The sequence below is a fragment of the Canis lupus genome, chromosome 25 (assembly GCF_048164855.1).
Source record: "Canis lupus baileyi chromosome 25, mCanLup2.hap1, whole genome shotgun sequence".
Taxonomy (NCBI): domain Eukaryota; kingdom Metazoa; phylum Chordata; class Mammalia; order Carnivora; family Canidae; genus Canis; species Canis lupus.
The window spans coordinates 6,835,364-6,859,374 of NC_132862.1; the positions used below are offsets into that span (position 1 = coordinate 6,835,364).

Sequence of the window (24,011 nt, forward strand, 5' to 3'; positions counted from 1 at the left end):
CCCCTTTCCTGGCGATGGGCTCCGGCCACCGTCTGCCAAGGCTCCAGAGGAGGCTCTTTCTTCGAGAAGCTGGATGGGGGAGGGGCTGGGAGCTGCTGTTCCGAATCTTCAGGTGGGAGCCCCCGGGCCAGGTACTCCGGGAAGCGGCCAGAAGGTAGGCCGGGGCAGCTCCCCAGGCCGGGCCCTGCTTGCCCGTCTCCAAGATTTAGGGTTCCAGACAGCATCGCGAGCTCCCCCTGCGCCCTCCTTCCTGCCCCCCGCGCAAGGCCCCGGCGCGGAGCCCCCCTGGCCCTCCCCCGCTGCCTCTTTCTACCACTTTCCCTGCTCCCTCCCAAGTCTTTCCGTCCACGGTCTAGGGCTCGCGGCCTGCGCCTCTGCAAACACCCCCCGCCCCTCCGATCCGGGCAGAACTCCGAGGGGAGGGGCCGGAGGCCCCCCTTCCCGCCTGCGGTCGGAGGGGGCAGCGCCGCAGCCCCGGGCCGGGGGGAGGACGGCAGCCGGCTCCGCGCCCCGCCCGATCAGGCCACTCAGCACACTAGGGGTGGGGGGCGGGGGCCGGGAAGCAGGGCTGGCGGAGAGGGGGGTCCGGCCCGGGCAGGTGCGGGCTCCGGCTGGGCCCCGGCCGGCTCCGGGGGCGGGGTCTCAGGTTACAGCCCCGCGGGGGGCCGGGGGCGGCCCGCGGTTTGGGCGAGTTCGCCAGTCTCGAGAGGGGCCGGGCGCATATAACGGGCTCCGCGGAGGCGAGAAGACGCAGAGCGCTGCTGGGCTGCCGGGTCTCCTGCCTCCTCCTCCTGCTCCAAAGGCCTCCTGCATGAGGGCGCGGTAGAGACCCGGACCCGCGCCGAGCTCCTGCCGCCTCGCCGCCAGGCCCCGCGGTGAGCCATGATCCGCCTCGGGGCTCCCCAGACGCTGGTGCTGCTGACGCTGCTCGTCGCCGCTGTCCTTCGGTGTCACGGCCAGGATGTCCGTAAGTCGCCCCACGCCACCTCGCTGTGTCCGCGCCCCCCTGTGCCGTCCCGCCGCGCCCTCCCCCGCGCCGTCTCCGGCTCTGGAGCGCGGCGGGTCCGGGCTGGAGTTGGCCGCCGGGGTCACGGCGCGCCGGGCCTGGGGCGCAAGATGCGCAGGAGCTCACCTGGCGGCGCTGCGCGAGTTAGGGCGCCCGGCCCGAGCGTCCTCCTGTGCGGCTCGCAGGTGGAGGCGTCGGCCGCTCTCCACGGCGCGCAGGAATCTGAAACCCGCGCAGTGTCGGGTGGAGAGGTTTGCGCGCAGCTGTGAGCGCGCTGCTTTCCGCCAGCGTGGAGAAGCAGGCAGGCGCACACGCACGCACCTCGCCGCCCCGAAGCGCCGGCGCGGCCCCTCGGCCTTAGGAGCAGGTGGGACGCGCCCTAGCGAGGGCGCGAGGAAGCGCCGAAGGGTTGACCTCGCAGTCTCGTCCAGGGGTTGGTGGCTGGAGGGTTCAAAGGGGGAGTCAGACAAAGGAGACGCTCTGAAACCGGGGCTGAAATCCGAGGCCACAAAGAGGCTTCGCAGCCGCGCTCTGAGACCCCGGCGCGTCTCGCAGCTTCCTCCCCTCCCCGCTGGCTCTGGGGCGAGGTGCGGCCCCCAGTCTCAGCTCGGCTTTCGTCCTGCCTCTTAACGGGTCCAGCAACTGCCCGGAGGAGAGGCCATCTGAAAGGCGATAACATTCCAACCAGACCGTGCTTTTCAGACGCCCCAGAAAATAGCGCCCCCTCCCCGCGGTCTTCCTCTCCAAATCCCGGAGGTACTACAATGAGTTACTCTTCTAAGTTTCTGGAACTCGCCGAGCCAGGCTGCAGGCTGAGTGTGTGCGTGTGTGTGCGCGCGCGCAGGGGAGGGGGGCACAGATGGCCAATTGCTGTAACAATTTCAACTGGATATAGTTAGGGATGACAGTTTTACAGTCTAGTCCAGAGGCGGTTCGGATCGCACCTCTCCATCGCCTCCCTTGGTAAAGTCCCACCGTCTGGGATTATATTCAGGACAAACGAAGCCTGGAAAGTGTATTAGGTAGAGAGGCTTCTTCTTCTTCTTCTTCTTCTTCTTTTTTTTTTTTTTTTTTTTTCCCCACGTGTTTGGGCACGTTTCCGATGGCTGGGATTCCAGCCCCGTCTTTGTATGTTACAGATTGTAAATCAATTGCGGGGGGAAACTTTTCGTGGGGGGCGGAGGATGAGAGGGGAAATCAAAATCCCTCTGCCCACCAGGCTCTGTTTGGTCTCTCCCGCCACCAGGCAGTCTCCAGAGACGGCTTGGAAGGCCCTGGGCCCAGGAGGACTTTCCGTTCCTCAGCGCGGCTGACCCAGGCGGGGGCAGGGCGGGGGCAGGGCGGGGGCAGGGCGGGGGCAGGACTGGGGCCGCCGGCGCAGCCGCAGGGAGTACGGGGCAGGAGATCCTGGCCGGGTCGTCCAGCTCCGCGCTCCGCTGGCGGCGCGCTCCCGGGCACTTGTTGGAACACGGTGCGTCTCTAAGTGATCCCCAGGCTCGGACTGACCATATTTTTGTCTTCGCTCTGCCTGTGCATCCCCACACAGCTGTCTTCCTAACTGACCTCTGCTTAGTGCACGGTGAAATGAGCTAAGTGACTTTAAGATCACCCCCCAATTCTGCATCTGGCATTAGAGGCACTCACTTAAGGGGCAGAGCGCTCTCACCGCCGCAGCTTTGCGGGGAGCGAGCGAATTCCAGGGCTTCTGGGGCCCAGATCTTCCAGTCGCTCCTCCTTCTCCCCAGGGGTGGGGGGTGGGGGGAATGCGTCGGGGCGGTTGACTTTGCTCCCCGGCGCATCCCAGCCCCGTGACCCCCTTACCCGAGGGGTCAGGGGACCCAGAGAAGCGGCGTGGGGGGGTGGGGTGGGGAAGGCACCGTCTGCGTGGACGTCAGGAATGTCAGAAACCTAGAGCGGGGGCACGCCCCTCCTCCCCATCCGTCCACGAGTTCGAGAAACTTATGGGAGGCGCTGTCTTTGACCTACATCTGCATTTCACAGCCCTGGCCTCCAAAAGTGCCCCTCGGCTGCGGGGAGAGACCTCAATCCTCCTTTGTGAGGCTTGTTTGCGTTGGGAGATTGGCAGCGATGGCTTCCAGATGGGGCTGAAATGCTGCCCGTATTTATTTAAACGGGTTCCTTGCGGAGACCCGTGAATCGGGCTCTGTGTGCGCTCGAGAAAAGCCCCATTCATGAGCGGCGAGGTCCGGCGGGCGCCCCCGGACCCCCCGACCCCCTCTCCACAATGCCCCCCTGTGCCCGCCCGCCGCCACCTCCCGGGCTCCAGCCCTGCGCAGCGCGGCGGCGGAGCAAAAACAGTTCCCCGAAAGAGGTAACTTTTTAATTGGCCTGCGACAAAGGAGCACTTTATGCGGCGCGGCGGGAACCACGGGAACCGGATCGGGCGCGCCGGGATGCTATCGGCGGCCGCCGCGAGCAGCAATTATGGTGGCGCTGGGCTCCTCCGTCCACACCTAGGGGATCCGGTTACGGGGCTGGCTCCTTTCTGGGCCAGTCATTTAATCCTACTGCTCACCCTCCCGGTGTCCGTGGGCGAGCCGCGGCCCGAGCGGCCGCCAGGAGAGTCCCCCCGCGCCTCCCACCGCCCGCGCCCCGGCCCCGCCCCCGCGCATCCCGGGCCGCCCCTCCCCGGGAAATCCGAGCCGCAGGCCGGTGCACCCCCTGCTCCCAGCATTTTCTTTTCTTTTTTTCTTTTTCTTTTTCTTTTTTTTTTTTTTTTTTTCCACTCGGAGCCCTGTTGGGTGAGATCGGGCCTTTCCTGAGTCCGGATGGGAGACCATTAACCTCTCCGCCTTCCCCTTCCCCGCCGCCTGCTTTCTACAGCTGCAGCCCAGCCCTGGGAGACGCAGGGTGCGCCCTGCGATCCCCCGACCCTCGCCCGGATCATCTCGCCTAAAGGCCGGAGCGGGTTTCTCCCGGTGGCAAAGAAAAAAAAAAAAAAAAAAAAAAAGATTTATCTTCCGATTTTCAGAGTCTCCTTCCAGAGCCGCAGGCAGGCCCATTTCTCTCTCCGCCCACCTGGTTTGTGGCTCTTTCCTATTATTCCTCCCCCGCAGCTGCCACTGCTTTGGAGATTTTGATGAGAAAAACAGCGCTGGGCGCTCCCTGGCACGTGGTGCGGCTCCTCGGCCCTTGGCGCTCCCGGGAGCGCTCTTGTCAGCACAGGTTTCGTCTGCAGGGTGAATTCCAGACGGCAGGGCGCTGGTGCAGAGGGGCGAGTCCTTGCCGCTCCGCGCCGGGGCTGCATTCTTGCAGGAGGCCCGGACTGGCTCATCTTAGCCCTGGCCAGGCCTTCGACGCCCCCTGCGCCCTCCCCGCCCCCCCACATTGAGGTGTTGCCTTCTGATGAAGTTAGGGTCGCTCCAGGGAGGGCTATGGCTAGAGGTCAGCAGCGGGGGGGGGGGGGGGGGGGCCTGGAGGTCAGCACGAGGGTGGGGGGGGTGGGGGGGGTAGGGGGCCTTGGTCCTTCTGCCTCCCAAGGTATTTTGTTAGCCTGCTTGGGTCCCAAGTGTATTGTCTGAATCGGCCTATCCTCCTCCTGGAATTGAATTAGAATCCTGATTTTTTTTAAAAAAGATTTTATTTATTTATGCATGAGTGACACAGAGGCAGAGACAGGCAGAGGGAGAAGCAGGCTCCCTGCGGGGGTGGGGGGGGGATGCGGGACTCGATCCCAGGACCCCGGGATCACTCCCTGAGCCAAAAGCAGATGCTCAGCCACTGAGCCACCCAGGTGCCCCTAGAATCCTGATTCTAATATGATTTAAATAACTGGATATGGTCCTCATTCTGACAGCCCCTCCTTTCACCACCAACCCTGCCCCATAGATCTGCTTTTGGAGGCTGGCTGTTCCTGTGGGGGTGGGTGGGGGTCTTCTCCAGTTTCCCCTGTCCTCATCTTTAAAGTCCCTGAGTTCCCGTTCAGGGTTTCACCCCCAGCTCCCCGTGCAGCTCACCTCTGCCCCCTCAGGCTTCTCCCAGGCTAGATGCCGGTAGCACCCCGTCACCTTCATGGCTGGGTCCTGGTTTCCACGGGCCAACAGACAGCATAGCGCAAGGTGCACAATAAATACGCCTTGAATTTATTCAAGAAGATCGAATGATGGCTTAGGAAAATAATGTTCAAGTTCTCTATGTTTGGGTGGCCAGAGCCCGCATTCTTCGACATTTGAATGATGTCAAGTTGACTGCAACCTCTTTCTCTTTTTCTCTTCTGGCCCCCGACCCCCTCCTTCCCTTTGCTCTCTGCTTCCCCTGCCCTGCCCTTGGTGCAGAGAAGGCTGGCAGCTGTGTGCAGGACGGGCAGAGGTATAATGATAAGGATGTGTGGAAGCCCGAGCCCTGCCGAATCTGTGTCTGTGACACTGGGACTGTCCTCTGCGACGACATAATCTGTGAAGACATGAAAGACTGCCTCAGCCCCGAGACCCCCTTCGGAGAGTGCTGTCCCATCTGCTCAACTGACCTCGCCACTGCCAGTGGTCGTAATTTATTTATTTCCTGTTCCACATAAATAAATTACTTGCAGGTGCAGCAAATGCCCTCCCATGGATGCTGGTCATCTCTGCGAAACAGAGGGACTGGTTATCCATGGGACCCCAGCAGCTGAGGCTGAAAGGAAGGGCCACGTCTTGCTTGCAGGTTGAAATTGAATGAGCCTGAGACACTAGCGGGGGCGGTCCTCACCTAAAACCTCCCAAAAAATACACTTCCAAGATATGGAAGGACAGATGTGATTCCACAAAAGTATCCTCTCTGGAATCGTCTCCGCAAATCCCTAGAGCCGCAAGGGAGATGCCCTGGTCCGTGGGCCAAACCACAGATAGAGTCCTCTCACCCGCAGCTAGAAGACCACTAAGTATCCACTGAATATGTGGTCTTCAGTGGGGAGAGTCTCCGCCGGCTTGTAGGGAGACAGAAGACAGGCTCCCTCTTTGAACTATGGGACAGTGGTGGCAGTTTTCTTTTGTTTTTACCTCTCTTGGAATTAACTGCCAATTAAGAAGCAAGTTAATAAGGGAAGGAGGAGCCGGGCTCTGGGAGGCGGGCGGGGCTGGAGCCCTGCAGGCCTGAGCCCTGGTGGGTTTATTTGCTCCCAGCCAGAACCAGTGCTGCGGGCCCACCTGGGCCTACGTGACCCATCCCCAGCACTTGGACACAGGCCCCATCTCCCTATGGGGGGGAAGGAGGGGGAGGCACATGGCCAGGCCCCTCCGGTGGTCCTCACCCTCCCCTTCCCATCCAATGGGGAAGCAAGTTGACCTGGAAGCAAGGAGTTGCCCTTCCTTAACACTTCCCCAACACTGGCGAGCTGCCTTTGTGGTTCGGATTTTCGGATCATTTCTGAGGCCTGTGTGGAGGGAAGTGTTGATTGCCTCACTACTGTGCTGCTACAAGGGGGAAGGGGTCACTGATTTGGGATGGCCCTGGCTGCAATGCCCTCTGTAACTCCTATGCCCTGCTGTGTTTTTGTGCTTGCTTCGAGGAGACCCAGCTTGAACGTAAGACCCTTCTGACTCCCTAACTTCCTCAGGGAGGGCTCGGGCCGCGGGCAGGGCTTCCTACCCTATGAGGAGGGAAGAGGCTCGGACCCTCTGCCAGCTTCTGTGCTTCCTTTCTTGGTGCTAATTAGATCTTGAGCTCCTGGTTTTCTCTTCACACGCCCCGCTCCATTCTTTTGCATGCTGGCTGCTTTTTCAATAACCGAGTCTGGGTCGGCTCTGTGCCTCAAGGGACCTCAGCAACCCCGGGACCCCGGTGACCCTAACATCCCAGCAGGACAGGAAGCTGCCTCCTTCCTGGGTTGTGTCCTAGTCTTTGTGTAATTCATTCAAGAGCGTGGGAGTGACAAGCACTTGTTCTTCGTCCTTCTCCATCTCACAAATTTTTCATTCTTCTCTATTTTTCCACTTGCAGGGCAACCAGGACCAAAGGTAAGGACTTTCTCTCTTTTTTCTTTCTTTTGTTTTTTTGCTTTTTTCAGAAGCAATGTTATGCTCACCCAGCCCGTGGTTTTTAGGCAGCAGTGGAGGGCTGTTTTAGGGGGCACCTCAATGCTCGGGCTGCAGGGCAGGCTTTTGTGCTTGGGGCTTGGTGGGCTTGCATGGATCGATCCTCAGACTGTGTCATGTTTCAGGGACAGAAAGGAGAACCCGGAGACATCAAGGATGTAAGTACAAATTACTCGCAACAGGGGTTGGGTCTCAACTGGGTCAGCATCTTGGGCTACCTCTAACATGCCCTCCTGTGGGTGTCTCTTTCTTTGTCTCACAGATCGTAGGACCCAAAGGACCTCCTGGGCCTCAGGTAAGAAAGGGAGAAATCCCTTCCACCATCCCTTCCTCAAGTTACCGATCTGCAGACCCCCCCGGGCCATGCCGTCATCTCAACATTTTCTTTGCCTTCAGGGACCTGCAGGTGAACAAGGACCCAGAGGTGATCGTGGTGACAAAGGTGAAAAAGTGAGTTGAGAAATGCTCCCTGACCCACGTGGGCTGCCCAGGTCCCCTGAGTGTCTCGCCCTCCACTCATCGCCGCCCCACCATGTGCTCGACCACCTCCTCAGGGGCAGCCCGTGGACGGGTGGTTCTTGAGTAGGCCTTGCTTCATGTGCGTGTCCTGTTCTCTTTCTGCCAAGGGCGCCCCTGGACCTCGTGGCAGAGATGGAGAGCCTGGGACCCCTGGAAATCCTGGCCCCCCTGGTCCTCCTGGCCCCCCTGGCCCCCCTGGCCTTGGTGGAGTAAGTATCCTTATGTCCCCTTCCTTCAGGCTGTCCCTCCAGAATGTGGCTTCTAAATTGCTACTCACACTCACCTGGCTGGCTCCCAGGGCTGCCAGCAGTGTGTACACAGCCTGTCCATGGGCTTTTCCCTGAGCCTGTAATTTAGTGGAATCACATATTAGGCTTGAGACTGTGGTGCTAAGGGCTGGCTTTTTTCACTCACGGGGCTTCTGCAAAGAAAGTCTTCAGTTACCTGGCTCCCAGGCGTCTGTCCTGTGTGCGGTTGATTCCTGGGCGTGGGTGTGGGGGCTGAGGGATGGGATGACTGGGCACTTGTAGTTCCCTGGAAGAAGAGTGACCACTGTCCTTGGAAGACATTTAAACCTGGTCCTTGCCAGGTACATTCCAAGCAACCATTCATTCTCATGAAAGAGCCCCACTGAGCAAAGGTGTGTGGTTAAAGTCAGTTTTGGAATCCAGCCAGCCAACAGATTACATTATTGTCCAGTTTTTGCAGGTTTGCCCTTTTGATGTTTGCTATGTTTTAAGTACGTAGGTGGCTTGCAGACTCTTACTCTTTCCCTTGCTGAAATATCTTAGGGCTGTTGATTTTAGTCTCTTGCTGGGCATCGAATTCCTGGGAATTAAAAAAAAAAAAACTTTAAAAGCGATATTTTAGTTATACTTCTCAGTGTATATTGAATGTATATATTGTGTATATACTTCTCAATGTATAGTGAACAATGTATTAATATTGTAGAATTTAAAAAATAATTCCATAAAATGAAATGCAGGTAACTGATGACCTGCGCCTCCGAAGAGCACTTTATCTTCCAGGGAAGTGATGCCACTGGCATCTAATAACACATTTCCAGAACGGTTTTTCAGGAATCATTGGCAAGTCTGTTCAATGCTAGGTTAGTCTCCAACACTTAGAGTTTATCTAAAATGGAGCTGTCGTCGTTTTTTCTTTCTATCCCAATTTATAGCTTACCTTGTTGAGAGGGAACAATCTGGGGCCTCACAAGCTCCTAATGTTGTTGGGTTGATTTGCAGAACTTTGCTGCCCAGATGGCTGGAGGATTTGATGAGAAGGCTGGTGGCGCCCAGATGGGGGTGATGCAAGGGCCAATGGTAAGAAAAGACATCAGGTTTTTTTTTGTTTGTTTGTTTGTTTTTTTGTTTTTTTGTTTTTTTGTTTTTTTTTTTTTGCAGCCAGAGTGGTGGGAGGTGGCCCTACGCAGAGCAAGGGAATCTGACAACCTCACTTTATAGATAATTGCTTAGAGCAGCTCTTCTCCAGAGGTTATGTAACCTCCCATGTGGTTAGCCCAAAGCATTTGGTTTTTAATGGCGACGGATGCCAGTTCTAATGATGCGCTGGAGTGACCAAGAAGAATGAGGATGGAGAGACACATCTAGGCTGAGCTGTTGGAAGGCCGGTCGCTATTGCTCTTGGAATGAGAACTGAAGAATGCAGACAGCAGCCACCGTCCTCCAGCGCCCACAGGACTTCCAGCAGGAAATCTCAGCCCTGCAGCTCCGACTTGGCACATGCTAAATGAAACTCAGACTTTAGTAAACATGGCTGTGGGCCAGGAGAAAGCAGGGCCAGCTTCTCCATCCAAACGGTGCCTATAAATAAATAGATTGTTGCGTGGGGAGTGGGAAATGAGAGGGAGCAGCCACCGTAGGGCCCCTGCCCACAGAGTAACTTTTTGTCCTTTGTCTGGGCTGTTGGCTGGGAGGAGGTGGCGCTCTGGAGGCCGCTGGCGAAGCATTTCCAGTAACCCTCCTCCTCTCCTGTTCCAATGCAGGGCCCCATGGGACCTCGAGGACCTCCAGGCCCTGCTGGTGCTCCCGTGAGTACTGGGTCTTTCCTCTCCCTGGCAGGGCGGATGCTCTCAAGCTCTTGCATGTCAGTTTGTGGAGTCAATTAACCTGGTGTCCTCGTGTTGCTTTTTTAGGGACCTCAAGGATTTCAAGGCAACCCTGGGGAACCTGGGGAACCCGGCGTCTCTGTGAGTACTGGCACGGGCCCCGCCCTCCTCCTAGGGAGTGATGTACCACTCAGACCCCAAGACTGCCCAGAGCTTCCCCAGTGCAGGGCCCAGAGGTGCCACTTCTTAGCTCTGTGGGATCCCTGACAGAGGACCCCGGGTGGCAAGGACCACCAGGAACTCTGTCACCACCGTCCCCTTTCTGGCTCACCCCTGGCCTGTGTTGCCTGCTGCCCTCTGGTATCATCGGCTCTGCACTCTTGCTTTCTCAGCACAAAGTGGGCTTCCCCTCCACCCCCACCCCCACCTCTCTTCCTTATGAGAGAACTTAGATTCCAAAGGCTACAGTCCCGAAGTCTTGTCCACTGATTAGGTATCGTTCCCCCCTCCAACCATCTCTTACTCTCTCCCTTCATTTGTAGGGTCCCATGGGTCCCCGTGGTCCTCCTGGCCCCCCTGGAAAACCTGGTGATGATGTGAGTATACCTGAGTAGCGGAATGAGTGGCTGCCTCCTCGGAGGGAGGGCTTGGAGAGGCTGTGTACTGGGGCAGGGGTGCAGAAGCGCCCTCAGATTGGCCCAGGGTGGGGGTGTCCTCTGGTCCACCAGAGCCTCAGACCCTGTCTACATTCCCACTTGCAACCTAGCTTACGAGTGTCCGGGGACTGCCTTGGAGCCATCGGGAAGGGAAATAATTAAAACATCATTAGCTCCAGGAAGGGAAATTGAGAGACGGGAGAAGGGCGAGGGAAAACACAGGGGGACCATGGTAGGGAGGGGACAACAGAGGAGACACTCAGCAGCCCGACATTATCTTAATTGTAAATGAGTTAGGAAAAGTGGAGCAAGGCCTGGGCGGGGATGTCTGCAAAGGATGCAAACGAAGGGAAGAGACAAGAGTTGGCTCTCAGCTGCTCTTGGGAATCACATTGGCCCGTTAGAAGTCTCTGGGCATAGGGCAGCGCTAGCCCAGTCTGCAGAGCCCAGGACGGGAGAGAGCAGAGTCCCCGGGAGGCCGCAGGCTGGTCGGTGGCCCGTGTCACATGCAGCTGTCTGAAAGGACACATAGTGACCTGGGAAAAGCATTGAAAGTCTGGAATCCGAAGGAGGTGAGGGAGATGAGTAAGCAGGTGGGCCACAGGCACAGCGGACCGCCAGGAGAGGCGATCCGGATCTGGAGTGCGCCAACTGCGCTAACTTGTCTCCTGGGGAAGCTGAAGTACATCTCTCTCCTTGCAGGGCGAAGCTGGAAAGCCTGGGAAATCTGGTGAAAGAGGCCCTCCTGGCCCTCAGGTAAAGTCCTCCCACCCCTTTCCCAGCCTCAGACCTTGTTCTGAGTCTCCCTCCTTTGCAGCTGAGGCCTCACGCCCAGTGCGTCCAGTTCAGTGGGCTCACTTCTAAAATGGGAACTCCAACAGCCCCTACCTGCATCAGGCCTTCGTGCTGATGTTTAGGATCCTGACACAGCCCCCTCCCCGCCCAGCCCCGTGGTGGCTGAGCTGCTGTCGTTTTCACCCATTTTGGATAAGACGGGGCGATCACAGGAAGGGGGGCTCTGGGAGCTCCTGCTAGAGCTGCCCCAGTGCTGGGCTTCTGACCACTCGGCTGGCCTGAGGGAGCTGGCTCTGGAGGTTCTCCAGCAAAGCAGGGCAGCCTCTACTTCACCCTCTGCTCTGGGCCTTGACCGTCTCCTCTTTGGACCACAGGGTGCTCGCGGCTTCCCGGGAACCCCAGGCCTTCCTGGCGTCAAGGGTCACAGAGTAAGTATCGCAGACAAGGGTTTTGGAAGGAAAGACTTATCCAGGGGGGAGAAAAAAAGCATGTGGGAGCATGAATCCCCTTATTAGGGTTCATCCCAGAAGTGTGATGGAACGTGTTCTCTCATCCCCTAGGGCTACCCAGGTCTAGATGGTGCTAAGGGAGAAGCCGGTGCTCCAGGTGTGAAGGTAAGGACCAAGGAACACATGGGGGTGGGGACAGAGGGAGACGATGAGGAGCCTTTCCCTCTGGTCAAGGAGATGCTCTTGAGTCAGTGGAGTGAGGATGTGAGGACAACTTTGGTTGGGAAGACCCAGTCCTACACCCTGATGGAAGAACAGCAGGCCGGGAGAGCTCAGGGAATGGTGCCTTGCAGAACCCAAGTGTGGGGTCTCGGTGCTAGCTGAGTTGACCAGAGCTTTCAGGTTCTTCCTTGGGAGTTTTCCAGGTGGGGTGGCAGTGGGGTCCCGCTCACTGACCCTATGCATCTGTTTCCCAGGGAGAGAGCGGTTCACCGGGTGAGAATGGTTCTCCAGGCCCAATGGTGAGTATGGACAGCCTCCCCTGGGAGGGCCTCCAGACACTCCTCAGACATCTCCTAAAGCCTAGCAGATGGCTCCGCTATAAATGCCCTGCTCCCTTTGTGCAAGGTAGATCATCAGCTTTGTAGATCTGATGATTACGATCGGATCAAAAAGGTGAATCTATTGAATAGATGATGTGGTCAAGTTTCACCAACATTTCCTTGAAATAGCCCTGTGAGCACACTTAAGGTGTGCTTCAGTTTTTACAAATTCCGTTTTTTCTTGATATTTTGGGGAGTTCATCTGTTGCATGAAGCAAGATGCACCCATGACAAGGTTCCCAGCAGGAACCACAGGAGCATCTGTGTGTTCGGCCTGGGCAGGAAGGCCTTTGATGTGATTTGGGGAGTCCTAGATGAGTCGGGAAGGCCGGATCGGGGGCATCCACACCTTTGCCTCCTGGGCGCGTGCATGCTCCCCACTCTGGTGTCTGGGAAGGACTTGCAGAGTGTCATTGAGCCAACTCATGCTTGTGTCCTCCTGCCGTGTTCCAGGGTCCCCGCGGCCTGCCCGGAGAGAGAGGACGGACCGGTCCTGCTGGTGCTGCGGTGAGTAATGACAAGGCCAAAGCCACCATTTGGCCAGCACTCTGGAGGTTGCTTTCATATAGGGCTTGATCCTCCCGACAACCCCCATGAGGTGTAGAGGGTGTTGTCATCCTGGGAGGATTGATCATGTCTCAAAGCGCCAGGCTGAGCCTGCACAGTTGAAGGGCAGGGGTGAGCTGTGGCAGGGTGGTTGGTTGGTGAGGGCGGGATTTTCTCTTAAGGAGTCTGCATTACTCAGGTACTCCCCTTCCCAGCCCCCCGCCCACTCCTAGTCAATCCAGTTTGAATTTATGGACAGCCTTCAGATGGCTACAGTGCTGGGCTACATTTTGACCTTTCTGGTTGTTGAGATGATGCTCTAGGGAAAGTGTAACAGTCTCAACTCATGGGGCCTTCATACTTGATGTCACTGGTGCTGGCAATAGGGTGACATTCATGGCCACTATGCCACAGGCACTTTCTAGGGTCAGTCAATACCTTCTGTGCTTTGACTCATCTTCCCTCAAATCCTGTAAGATAGATTCTACTGTTCTCCCTACTTTATTATTATTTTTTAATAAGATTTTATTTGAGAGAGCGAGCAGGAGCACAAGCAGAGGGAGAAGCAGGCTCCCTGCTGAACAAGGAGCCCAATGCAGGGTTCGATCCCAGGACTCTGAGATCATGACCTGAGCCGAAGGCAGACGCTTAACCAACTGAGCCACCCGGGCGCCCCTATTCTCTCCATTTTAGAGAAGAAGGAACTGAGGCCTAGAAAGTTTAAATCGCTTCAGACAGTGCTGGGCAGCCTCAGACTCTGGTGGCCTCTTGTTGGTGTGGGAAGGGCACGGCGTGGGGATCGGTAGGGGATTTGCAGCCAGAGGAGTGTGCAGGTGTTTAGCTCTGATCCCTGAGAGGCAGAGCCCTTGCAGGCGCTCGCTCAGGCGAGTGATGTGATGAAAGCTGCGTTTAAGAGAGATTATGCTTTCCGTTGAGCTCATGCCCCAGCCACCCAAGCTCCGCGGCCCCTCCTCACGCGTCCTTGTGAGGCCGGCCTGAGTAAATCAGCTTCGCTCCCCGCGCTCTTCTCCAGATAATGTATCTGTCTGGCGGACGTTTCCCTCAAAAGCAGATCGGTGAGATATAACAGGCAGCCTTGACCCCTGTTTGTCAGCCGGAGCTGCTGAAGTGCCTTGTCCCAGAGTCACTCTGTGTGAGGGGATTAGAGAGTGCTGGGGCTACCAAGAAACACCACTATTTCTGCAGAATCTTCGGCCCTGGCTTGTGGTTTATTGGCCAGGCCTGAAGCCACGCGGGTGGCGCCCCGTGCGGGGCGAAGATGAGCTGCATCCCTGCTCGTCCTCCTTCCTGGGCACAGCAGGCCCTGCTTCTTGCTCCTCCTTGCTGGTTCCTGTCCCCACAGTAGTCTGGCTGGCAGGCTGTGCGCAGGATTTGGCAAAGAAAGTTGACAACGTCACAGAAGTTCCCAGTGCGGGCCTGCTGTCAAGGCTGGGCCTGGGACCCGGCTGGGTTGGGCTCTGCTGGCCGTGGTCACGCGCCCCCTTGGGCCAGGCTGTGCCCTCTCCCGGCCGTACTGCAGGGAGAGCCACGGATGCCAGCCCAGGCCTGCAGCTTCCCTTTGCTCACGCTGGGCCCCAGGCCTCTCCTCCGGCCTAGTCCTGGAGGGAGGGTGCTCCAGGGTTGCCCGAAGCAGCCAGCCTGGCTCAGAAGGGGGGTCTGGCCAATGCCGAGGCTTTACGTGCCCTCTGACATTTTCTTTTCTGTCAAGTCTCCTCTTGCTTTCATGTTTAATGCCAATGTGGAGCGTCTCCATCAGGAGAAATGGGCCATAGCCAGGAAGAAGATGTCTTTTTTAAAACGTGAGCTCCCCCTAAAGTATCCTTCTTCAGCACCCCAGAGAAAGCAGAGGCAGGGGCAGGCAGGCAGGGAAAGGTCACTTTCTCGGCTGTTCTGGTCCCCTGCCAAGGACCAGGGGCCAAGCCCTGCTCTGCGTGGTCTGATGGCTCCTGGAGTTTGGGTAAAAGTTCCCTAGGCCCAGAGGGGCTTTGAGAGAGAAACTGGGGAGTGCTTACCTCAAACCTGTGGGGAAAAAAACCCTCAAAACTAGTCCTAAGGGTGTCTGTGTGGCGCAGTCGGTTAAGCATCTAACTCTTGGTTTTGGCTCAGGTCCTGATCTCATGGACAGTGAGATCGAGCCCCACGTCGGGCTCCACGCTGAGCGGAGAATCTGCTCCAGGATGCTCTCTCTTCTGCTCCTCCCCGCACTCACGTGCCGTCTCTCTCAAATAAACCTTTACCAAAAACAAAACAAAACAAAAAACACCCAAAAAACTAGTCTGAGAGAGAAAGAACTGGCAGCCTTGTCTTACTGTGTAAAGGACTCTCAGGGGTGTGAGCTCAGATGTGGTCCTCAGGCTGTGCCCAGTGTCCTGTCCCCATCACAGGCTGCTTCCAAGGCCAGTGGCAGACATCCTAGGGCTCCCTTAGGAACAGGTGGTCTTGAGTGGCTGGGAAGGGGGTGAAGCCCAGAGACATCCCGGGGTTAACCAGGGGGAGGCCTTAACCAAGCCTTAGCTAAGGAGGTCAACCAAGCCCTGAAAGTGTCTCTCCTAGTGCGGGGCAGGAATTGAGTTAGGTTTGCTGCTCGGCTTCCATTTCTCTTCGGCCCAGTTCACCGAGTCTTTAAATGATAACCTGGCCTTGCAGTTGGGGTTATTTGGGGTCTGAAGGAAAGTTTCCAAAATGACGGAGTGGCGAGGAGATCACCAAGCTTTGTTTACAAGGAGAACATGCCCACTGCGCCCCAGCACCCCTCCTTGCGGCCACCATGGAGGGTTCCCGGCTGCTCCTGCCCGGGGTGCTGGCCTGCACCCGCACCTGCACCCGGCCAGCCTGCCTCTCGTCCCCGGGGCCCGGCGCTGCCCGAGTTCCCCGTGGGGTGGGGGTGGACCGTGGACAGGGGAGGGCCTGGCCTCGCGGGGCCTCTCACCACGCTGCTTCCCTCTCCCCACTCACAGGGCGCCCGGGGGAACGATGGCCAACCAGGCCCCGCGGGCCCTCCGGTAAGTGCCCTTCACCGGAGCCCCGGGGAGCGGGCAGGTGCCTTCCGTGGCCCCACCGCAGTGCTGGGCCTTGGGGGGTGGAGGGAGGATGGGGAGGAGGATGGGTAGGAGGGGGAGGGGGAGGAGTGCTTTCTCCCTATTACCCTCTTACGTTGATTACAAGCTTTGAAATGATGCTCATTTTGCTCAGCCACTCTTTTAGCATTTTTTTCTTTTTTTTTCTTTCTTTCTTTTTTTTTTTTCCGAGGAGGGATAGCCAGGGAGGTCAAAGAGTCCCCTGCTTCTCAGCACGTATATAGTCGGATACTTGCTTTGCCTTGGGAAGCCAGGCTCGGGACACTGGCAGTGGGGACAGTTTTCATCCAGGGGCTTCGGGCTACAGGGGACGCAGAGCAAGATCAGTACGGACGTGGGGAGGAGTGTGAGGTGTGGGGTGGCTCCCTCTGGGGGTGGAGAAGTCCCACCCAGAAACAGCATTCCCCTCCCCCCTCCTCCCTCCCTCCCAGGGTCCTGTAGGTCCTGCCGGCGGTCCTGGCTTCCCTGGTGCTCCCGGCGCCAAGGTACGTGCCCTGTCCCCTTTTCCCGTGACCCTGCTGCCCTTGCTGACTGCCACCGCCCCCCCACGGTGCCCCCTCCCTTCTTCAGAGTGTCTCCCACCCCCGCCCACCGCTGCTTTCCGTGGGGGCAAGGAAGGGCCAGGCCTTTCAGGGCCACCAGCTGGAAGGGAAAGTACGAGGGCATGAGGAAGAGCTTCAGACTTGGGGAGGCAGGAAGAGATGGGGGACACGGCTGAGATCTGGGAGGGAGCAGGAGACCAGGGCCGGGAGGGGAGGGAAGCAGGCAAAGCTCAGCAAACTAGACCCGGAGGCAGCCGGAGGAGGTGGGGTGGGCAGGAGATGGCTCCAAGCCCCCCCGGCCCCCCCCCAGGCTTGGCGCCCCCCAGCCCCGTTAGCGAGGATGAATGGGGGCCAGCGGGAGGCCGCCGGTCAGGGAAAGGCCCGGCCCCAGGGATGCGCTGCACGCGTTCTCGGGAATTCGGCCCCAGATGAATGCGGCCTCCATGTGGTCACTGGCATCAGGTTGCCTTTCCCCTCCTGGGGTTTCCATGGCAACCAGACAGTGTCTGAGGCCCCGGGAGCTGGGTGAAGGGGACCCATTGTGACGAGGGACAGCGGAAGGTGAGGGGGCCTGACCTTTAGAAAGAATAATTACAGACGTGAACCGAGAACGTTGGGAGGAGGAAGCTGAGGAGGCTCGGCCCTGCCTGCAGGTCCGCGGGCCTCGGGGTGCCCTGGAAAGGGGGGAAGCCGAGGCGTCCTGGGGCTTGTGGGCGCTGCCAGAGGCGAGAACTGAGCCCCAGAGCCCCCGGGTGGAGTGGGGCGCTTGTCCCAGCTTGCTTCGGCCCCTGCCGGCCCCCCCTCCAGCAGGCCCAGGCCAGAGCCGCTGCAGAGTGGAGCGGGGCCTGCAGCCCAGACGTCGCAGGGCCCCCACTTCCTCAGTGCAAGAACCCCGCGGCAGGGGGGGTGCCGGAGAGGGCAGGACCCCGCACCGGCCTTCCTGAGGGTGGCCGCACCTACAAGTGCACCTGGCCTGGGGCGTGGGGGACGTGGGGGGCACAGAGAGTGGAAGGCAGGGCCGGGGTGGGGCCCAGGGGGCCCAACAGCTGCCCCCGAACTGCTGCTGGCCTGTGAGAGGTCTGTGCCCCCAACCTGTCGTCTTCTTGTTCCATCCCTGTCTGTCTCTACCCAGGGGGAAGCTGGCCCCACTGGCGCCCGAGGTCCTGAAGGCGCTCAAGGTCCTCGCGGCGAGCCTGGCACTCCTGGGTCCCCCGGGCCGGCTGGTGCCTCTGTAAGTGGTCTCTGGTGCTCTTGACTCTGTTTACCTCTGAGAGGAGTGGGGCCCCTGTCAGAGCTCCACTCACCAGACCCTTATTTTGGCCCAATGCTTGCATGCCCATCTCTAGGGCCATCTGTAGGGTCTCTCTACAGCACCCCCATCCCCCCCCACCGCAACCCGCAACGGGACCCTGTCTGGAACTGAAAACCGCTGGTCTAGCCCCTGGATCTGCAGCGGGGCGGGCTGGGAGGTGCCTGGGGTTTCTTTGCTGCTTATTTTGTAATGACACCCTCTCCCTTTTCCAGGGTAACCCCGGAACTGACGGAATTCCTGGAGCTAAAGGATCTGCTGTGAGTGTTGCCCGGGGACTGGGCTCCTGTGGGGAGGGGAGTCCCTCCTGGCCACCTCTCCTGATGCCCCCTCTTCTACTCACACTGACAGGGCGCTCCTGGCATCGCTGGCGCCCCCGGCTTCCCGGGGCCCCGTGGTCCACCTGGCCCTCAAGGTGCGACTGGTCCTCTGGGCCCGAAAGGTCAGACGGTAAGGTTCAGAGTGAACCCCAAGTCCCACCGGTACCCCTGGAGTCAAACCCCGCTGTCCCCCCTTCCTGTGCTCACACTGTGTCCTTTGTGGGGGATGGTGGCAGGGATGGGGGGAGCCTTTAAGGGTGTCTGGAGGTGGGGGCAGGGTCCGTGGAGAGGACCCCATGTGAGAACCCGCCTCTCTCTCTCCCCAAGGGCGAACCTGGAATTGCTGGCTTCAAAGGCGAACAAGGCCCCAAGGGCGAGCCCGTGAGTATCTTCCTGCAGCTCCTGCCCCCCCCCCCCCCATCCTCTGCAGCCCCATCCCCGGATCCGGGACCTCCCAGGTTGTGGCCGGAGGAGGGGACCCTCCAGGTCGAGCTCCCATGTTTGGTTTGAGCCACGTGAACAGTTTCCACTTTCCACCGTCCCTCTGCCCACTGGGCCCCTGTTCCCCCGGGCTGATCCTTTGCGGCCCCGCTTGCCCCCACCCCAGGTCCCCCAGCACCCCCAGCCCTGAAACAGCAGCGGAGGCCGCTCCCTCGGCCCACCAGCCGGTGACTGGCTCCGCGGCGGTGCCGGGTCACCGCTCACCCGGTTTCTCTTTCCTCCTGATTCTCAGGGCCCTGCTGGCCCCCAAGGAGCCCCCGGTCCTGCTGGTGAAGAAGGCAAACGAGGTGCCCGTGGAGAGCCTGGTGGCGCTGGGCCCGTTGGTCCCCCTGGAGAAAGGGTAGGTGGGCTGGGAGGCCCCACTTTCTGAGGGGTGTGACCTGGATGTGGAAGCAGAGTCTTTGCAGCTGTGTCCTGGCCAAGTCCCGTGGCCTGAGCGTCAGTCCTCTCCCCCACTCACTGCCGGTGGCGAGGGGGGGTGCAGGGAGCCCATCTTATTTCTGCCGCCACCCCCAGGATGGCATGAGACGGTCTGAGCTCCCCCGTGGGACAGGCCCTAGCGGTTAACCCCTCGGAGTCTTGCGGGCTGTCGCTCCTGCCCCCCAGGAGCTGTGGCTGGGGGGTTGGTGCGATGGAGCTCCCGAGGCCGCCGAGGCTCCCTGTGTGGTTGGGTCGGGGCCAATCTGACTCGCCACCTGTCCTCCTCCCACGTCCTTCTAGGGGGCTCCTGGCAACCGCGGTTTCCCAGGTCAGGATGGTCTGGCAGGTCCAAAGGTGAGTGGGGGGGGGAAGGGGCTGGGGTCCCCGCATTGCTGGTCAGACGGCCGCCTGCTGACTCCCTGCCTCCCCCCGTGTAGGGAGCCCCCGGAGAGCGTGGGCCCAGCGGCCTTGCTGGTCCCAAGGGAGCTAATGGGGACCCTGGCCGTCCCGGAGAGCCTGGCCTTCCTGGAGCCCGGGTAAGTAGCCGAGCTGCTTTCGCGCCTGACCTCCACTGAGCAAGTCCTCGTGCCCTTCCCCGGCTGGCCCCCCAGCCTTGTGCTGCCAGGATTGGGAAGACCTGGGGCCTCCCCTGATACCCGTCTTCTCTCTCTCCTGATCAAAGGGTCTCACTGGTCGCCCTGGCGATGCTGGTCCTCAAGGCAAAGTCGGTCCTTCTGTAAGTCTACCGTCTGGGGTTGGGAGGATAACCCCGGGAAGGCAGGTAGTAAGGGAGACGGGGGTCTGGGGAGGGGCAGCCTGTGAATTTTGAGACTTGAGAAGGGGGCAGATGGTAGTTATCAGGCCAGGTGCGGAGCCCTGAAAATGCCAACCTCTGCGCCTTCGGGCCTTTCCTTGGAGGGAGACAGAGCCTGGGTGCGTTTTGAGGAGCAACACTTCTCATTCGAGCAGTGCCCTGTTGCTGACTGGGCCGCATGCGCGGCGTGGGCCGCTGGCCCAGACCTCGGTCAACCCCCCACGCCCGGGGTCTGGCTGTTGCCTCGCCCTGTGCTGCCCACGCAGTAGGCACTCAGCGGGTGGATGACTGTGGGTTGAGTGTCTACACTCTGAGACTGATGTCCTCTCTTTCAGGGAGCCCCTGGTGAAGATGGTCGCCCCGGACCTCCAGGTCCTCAGGGCGCTCGTGGGCAGCCTGGTGTCATGGGTTTCCCTGGTCCCAAAGGTGCCAACGTAAGTAACAGCCGGCCCTTCCACTTCCTTCCACATGGTGCCCCTCCCCCCTCGCCCCCTGGAGAGAGGACTGGCTCCGAGTAGAGTTAACCCACAGGCAGTCATGAACACGATCCCTGGTGCCGTGGGCAGCGTGGGCCTGTGTGACCCGGGGAAACGCGGGGCACCTCAGCCATGACATTATTCCATCACACGCCTGAGCGTGAGACAGGGTGCCGACGCTGGGCTTGGGCTTTTGCCCATGGCCCCCAGCCCCACTCTCCCCTGCTCTACCCCCTCCCACCGACACCCTCCCCTCATGGTCCTGCACTCTTTCCTCCAGGGCGAGCCTGGCAAGGCTGGTGAGAAGGGACTTCCCGGTGCTCCTGGTCTGAGAGTAAGTACCCCGCCTCGTGTGCACATGCATTGGTGCTGGCTGGACACCTGCAAGGGGAGACACCTCCCGGGGCATGCTCCTGGGGCCCCTCGTCGTGGGTTCCTGTGGCTGAGCCCATGCTGCTCCGGGAGCCCCCACACAGAGACTTCTAGTTGCTGTTGGTCAGCAGCCCGGGGCTGGGGAGGACTCCCACCTGAGAAAGACTGGGGAAAGGAGGGGCCCAGGGGAAGTAGGGGTAGAAATGGAATTCAGGTTGGGGGATCATGGACCACCAAGTGTGACTGCTGGGCACTGGGGCCTGCAGACCGAAGAACACGTGTCATGACACCACCCTTGTCTCCCCCCTCTAGGGTCTTCCAGGCAAAGATGGTGAGACTGGTGCTGCAGGACCCCCCGGACCTGCTGTAAGTAGCTGCCTGGCCCCCTCGAGGTGGTCCTGTGGGCTTGGGGGTGGCGGAGTGGCGGTGACGGATGAGGAGCCATGGATCCGGATCCCTCTGGGGCACCGGACCCACTCTCAGCCAAGGCAGTGTGGACCCCACCCCCGTTTCAGGGGTGCAGGTCACTGGGGGGAGAACAGCAGGGGAAGCACGCAGGCACATCTTTCTTGGGCAGTGCCAGAATGTGTCTGGCCCGCCCTCCTGCTGCCACCGAGGTCCCCTCCCGCTGAGGCTCTCAGATTCTCTGGAACAATGGCTCAGGCCACCTTTGTTTCCCTCTGCAGGGACCTGCCGGTGAACGAGGCGAGCAGGGTGCTCCTGGGCCATCTGGGTTCCAGGTAGGTGGCTGGACAGGGCCCTCTCTACAATTCTGTGTCCAGGGCTCTGTGGGCCGCAGCAGGCCCCTGGGGGGGGAGGGCGCCCCCCTCCTGAGGGGAACAGGGGAACGAGGCCTCCCTGCAGTCCTGCCTCTCATCCAGGCCTGGGCCTCCCTGGAGGGCTGGGGCAGTGAACTCACTCCTTTGCTAATGGATATCATTTTGCCTTCTAGGGACTTCCTGGCCCTCCGGGTCCCCCAGGCGAAGGTGGAAAACCAGGTGACCAGGTGAGTATGGGGCTCTTTGCAGGTGCAAAGTGTTTAGATGGGAAGATCCCTTCCGATGCCCCGGAGGTGAGGGCAGGAAGGCACAGGGCCCCCATGATGTGTCACTGGGAATGCCTGGGGCCACACCCCAGCTCCCCCCAGGGGACAGTGTGAGCTCAGCCTCTCAGGGGAGGGACGCTCAGCCCTGGCTGGCCGTCTCACCTGTCCCTCTTTGTCCTCCAGGGTGTCCCTGGTGAAGCGGGAGCCCCCGGCCTCGTGGGTCCCAGGGTGAGTATTGGTCATTTCTGCTGCCCCCTCCCTGCGAGCCTCTGCCAGGGACCCCCCGCGGCACTCTGCTGTCCTGCTCCCTGCTCCTCCCTGCGCCCCTGCCCCAGGTCTCTTGCTTCATGGCTCCTGGTGTCTGCCACAGGGTGAACGAGGCTTCCCAGGCGAACGTGGCTCTCCCGGCGCCCAGGGCCTCCAGGGGCCCCGTGGCCTCCCCGGCACTCCTGGCACAGACGGTCCCAAAGTAAGTGAGGCTGGCGGGTTGTCCGGGCCACCTGCTGGGGCAGAAGGAGGAAGGGGAGGGGCTGGGAGGGCAGAGGAGGAAGGGAAGGAAAGGGGACCTGGGCACTGGGGTCCTGGGCAGGTGCTGCCCACCACAGACCCCCTTCCCCCTCCTCCTGCAGGGCGCATCTGGCCCGGCTGGCCCCCCTGGGGCTCAGGGCCCTCCAGGTCTGCAGGGGATGCCCGGTGAGAGGGGCGCGGCTGGCATCGCCGGGCCCAAAGGAGACAGGGTGAGTACCAGGTTGAGCTCCCCCAAAGTCGCGGGTCCCTGCCCACACCCCCTCTCCCCATGGCCCGTGAGTGGGGAGGTCCCTAGTTAACCCTCTTGAGGAACCTGGAGATCCCTCGGGCATGCTGTTTGCCTTGTAGTGACACCCTCCCCCCACTTCCCTCCTTCCCACTCCTCTCGCTCACCCTGAACCCCACCCTGAACCCGGAGCAGATCCTGCTGGGTGGGGGGCTGAGCTCTGCTGGGAGCCTCGGCGAGGGGGAGGCTGAGCTGGAGAACCCTGCTGAGGTGGCCCTTCTTCTCCATCCCACCCACAGGGAGACGTTGGTGAGAAAGGCCCCGAGGGAGCCCCTGGAAAGGACGGAGGACGAGTAAGTGAATGCTGGTCGCAGGTGCCATGGGGACCCCGGGGGGACAGAAGGGCAGCGTGTGAGTGCACCCCTGGTCCTGTCTCAGTTGTACAGATCTGGGGACTCTCCTGACAAGACTGGGGCCACGGGGTGAGGGGGAGTTCTGGGGGCTGTGGGAGCGTAGGCAGGGTCCCCGGACTCCCTGCTGGGCTCCAAGTCCCTGGTCAACTCTTCCGTCACCCTCACCTTTGCCTGCTTTCTCCCTAGGGCCTGACTGGTCCCATTGGCCCCCCTGGCCCCGCTGGCGCCAATGGTGAGAAGGTGAGCGCCTCCCTCTGGCTGGCCTCCCCCATCAGCCTCCTCATCTCCTACCAAGGACTGCTTTCTCGCCCCCTCCTGCCCACTAGGGGGCTGCAGGGACTGAGGGGTGGGAGTCTTCTTAAAAGCAGAGTCATAGGCTGTGGGCCCTGTGCAGTGGAGCCATGGGGGGAGGGGGGGTGGCCAGGGAGGCCCCAGGATGGGGGCTGGGGGGTGCCTGAAGCAACAAGAGAAAATGGACCATCCATTGTGAGGCTTCCTGGATGCACTTCGCTCCGAAGAGCCCCACTCCGACCCCCAACCCTTCTCCGTGACTCTCGTCCCCTTCCCCACCTTAGGGAGAAGTTGGACCTCCTGGTCCTGCAGGAACCGCTGGTGCTCGTGGCGCCCCGGTGAGTATCTGCCCCTGAACCTGGCCCTGTCCCCGGGGCCCTGGGAGCCAGAGAAGTGGCCCTGCCTCACAGCCTGGCTCTTTGGGGCTGGAGGTGGGGGAGAGAGGAGAAAGGGAGGGAGAGGGCTTGTCATCCCCATGATGTGGTCACGGTGGAGGGCCTTCAGGTCACCAGACCCTCTGACCAAGGGAGGCCTTCTGACTTGGGTCTCTTGTCACTAGGACAAGGTGTCCTCCCTCTGGGGTTATAGTGTCGGGCGGGGAGGGGCAGGGAGGTGCGGGGCCAGCCCAGAGGGCTCTGGTGTAGGAGGGGACAGAGGCAGGCAGGCACGAGGCCTGAGCTCTCCGGGCCCCTTCTCTCACAGGGTGAACGTGGAGAGACTGGACCCCCCGGGCCCGCTGGATTCGCAGGTCCTCCCGTGAGTGTCCCCGACCACCCTCCTTCCCACCCCTCTGCTCAGGCCTGTGGGGGAGGGAGGGACAGAATGTAAAGAAGATGGAAGTGGCCTCTTTCTCTCCTTGCACACCCACACTGACCTCACGATCCCATCTGAGGGCAGCGTTCCGGGCCAGGGTGGACACAGGCTCGCTCACTCATTCACCCCGGACCACCCACTCACCCAGACCCCCTGGCCCTTTTGGA

General features: G+C 60.2%; 1 protein-coding gene and 2 long non-coding RNA genes across 4 annotated transcripts in view; 1 reads left to right on the forward strand and 2 right to left on the reverse strand.

Moving 5' to 3' along the window:
• The first annotated feature begins 716 nt into the window (after nucleotides 1-716).
• Nucleotides 717-24,011, forward strand: part of COL2A1 (collagen type II alpha 1 chain) — a 30,643-nt gene continuing 7,348 nt past the window's right edge. The window contains exons 1-38 of one of the 2 annotated variants that reach the window (XM_072798186.1): nucleotides 717-967; nucleotides 5,302-5,508; nucleotides 6,944-6,960; nucleotides 7,164-7,196; nucleotides 7,301-7,333; nucleotides 7,435-7,488; nucleotides 7,665-7,766; nucleotides 8,805-8,882; nucleotides 9,566-9,610; nucleotides 9,716-9,769; nucleotides 10,171-10,224; nucleotides 10,987-11,040; nucleotides 11,454-11,507; nucleotides 11,640-11,693; nucleotides 12,005-12,049; nucleotides 12,584-12,637; nucleotides 15,655-15,699; nucleotides 16,206-16,259; nucleotides 17,449-17,547; nucleotides 17,841-17,885; nucleotides 17,977-18,075; nucleotides 18,273-18,326; nucleotides 18,679-18,786; nucleotides 19,167-19,220; nucleotides 19,304-19,402; nucleotides 19,549-19,602; nucleotides 20,016-20,114; nucleotides 20,437-20,490; nucleotides 20,841-20,894; nucleotides 21,215-21,268; nucleotides 21,481-21,534; nucleotides 21,757-21,801; nucleotides 21,944-22,042; nucleotides 22,203-22,310; nucleotides 22,627-22,680; nucleotides 22,927-22,980; nucleotides 23,316-23,369; nucleotides 23,734-23,787. In XM_072798186.1, coding sequence (XP_072654287.1) covers nucleotides 883-967; nucleotides 5,302-5,508; nucleotides 6,944-6,960; nucleotides 7,164-7,196; nucleotides 7,301-7,333; nucleotides 7,435-7,488; nucleotides 7,665-7,766; nucleotides 8,805-8,882; nucleotides 9,566-9,610; nucleotides 9,716-9,769; nucleotides 10,171-10,224; nucleotides 10,987-11,040; nucleotides 11,454-11,507; nucleotides 11,640-11,693; nucleotides 12,005-12,049; nucleotides 12,584-12,637; nucleotides 15,655-15,699; nucleotides 16,206-16,259; nucleotides 17,449-17,547; nucleotides 17,841-17,885; nucleotides 17,977-18,075; nucleotides 18,273-18,326; nucleotides 18,679-18,786; nucleotides 19,167-19,220; nucleotides 19,304-19,402; nucleotides 19,549-19,602; nucleotides 20,016-20,114; nucleotides 20,437-20,490; nucleotides 20,841-20,894; nucleotides 21,215-21,268; nucleotides 21,481-21,534; nucleotides 21,757-21,801; nucleotides 21,944-22,042; nucleotides 22,203-22,310; nucleotides 22,627-22,680; nucleotides 22,927-22,980; nucleotides 23,316-23,369; nucleotides 23,734-23,787 — 2,517 coding nt within the window. In that variant the 5' untranslated portion in view covers nucleotides 717-882. The remainder of the gene's footprint in view (nucleotides 968-5,301; nucleotides 5,509-6,943; nucleotides 6,961-7,163; nucleotides 7,197-7,300; nucleotides 7,334-7,434; nucleotides 7,489-7,664; nucleotides 7,767-8,804; nucleotides 8,883-9,565; nucleotides 9,611-9,715; nucleotides 9,770-10,170; nucleotides 10,225-10,986; nucleotides 11,041-11,453; nucleotides 11,508-11,639; nucleotides 11,694-12,004; nucleotides 12,050-12,583; nucleotides 12,638-15,654; nucleotides 15,700-16,205; nucleotides 16,260-17,448; nucleotides 17,548-17,840; nucleotides 17,886-17,976; nucleotides 18,076-18,272; nucleotides 18,327-18,678; nucleotides 18,787-19,166; nucleotides 19,221-19,303; nucleotides 19,403-19,548; nucleotides 19,603-20,015; nucleotides 20,115-20,436; nucleotides 20,491-20,840; nucleotides 20,895-21,214; nucleotides 21,269-21,480; nucleotides 21,535-21,756; nucleotides 21,802-21,943; nucleotides 22,043-22,202; nucleotides 22,311-22,626; nucleotides 22,681-22,926; nucleotides 22,981-23,315; nucleotides 23,370-23,733; nucleotides 23,788-24,011) is intronic. The other variant, XM_072798187.1, reaches the window with a different exon arrangement.
• Nucleotides 5,868-8,358, reverse strand: LOC140617192 (uncharacterized). The gene is made up of 3 exons (XR_012017398.1): nucleotides 8,002-8,358; nucleotides 7,841-7,903; nucleotides 5,868-7,438 (listed from the first exon to the last, which is right to left on the reverse strand). It is a non-coding gene; the product is annotated as an uncharacterized lncRNA (long non-coding RNA).
• On the reverse strand, nucleotides 15,912-17,825 carry LOC140617191 (uncharacterized). The gene is made up of 3 exons (XR_012017397.1): nucleotides 17,409-17,825; nucleotides 16,893-16,990; nucleotides 15,912-16,075 (listed from the first exon to the last, which is right to left on the reverse strand). It is a non-coding gene; the product is annotated as an uncharacterized lncRNA (long non-coding RNA).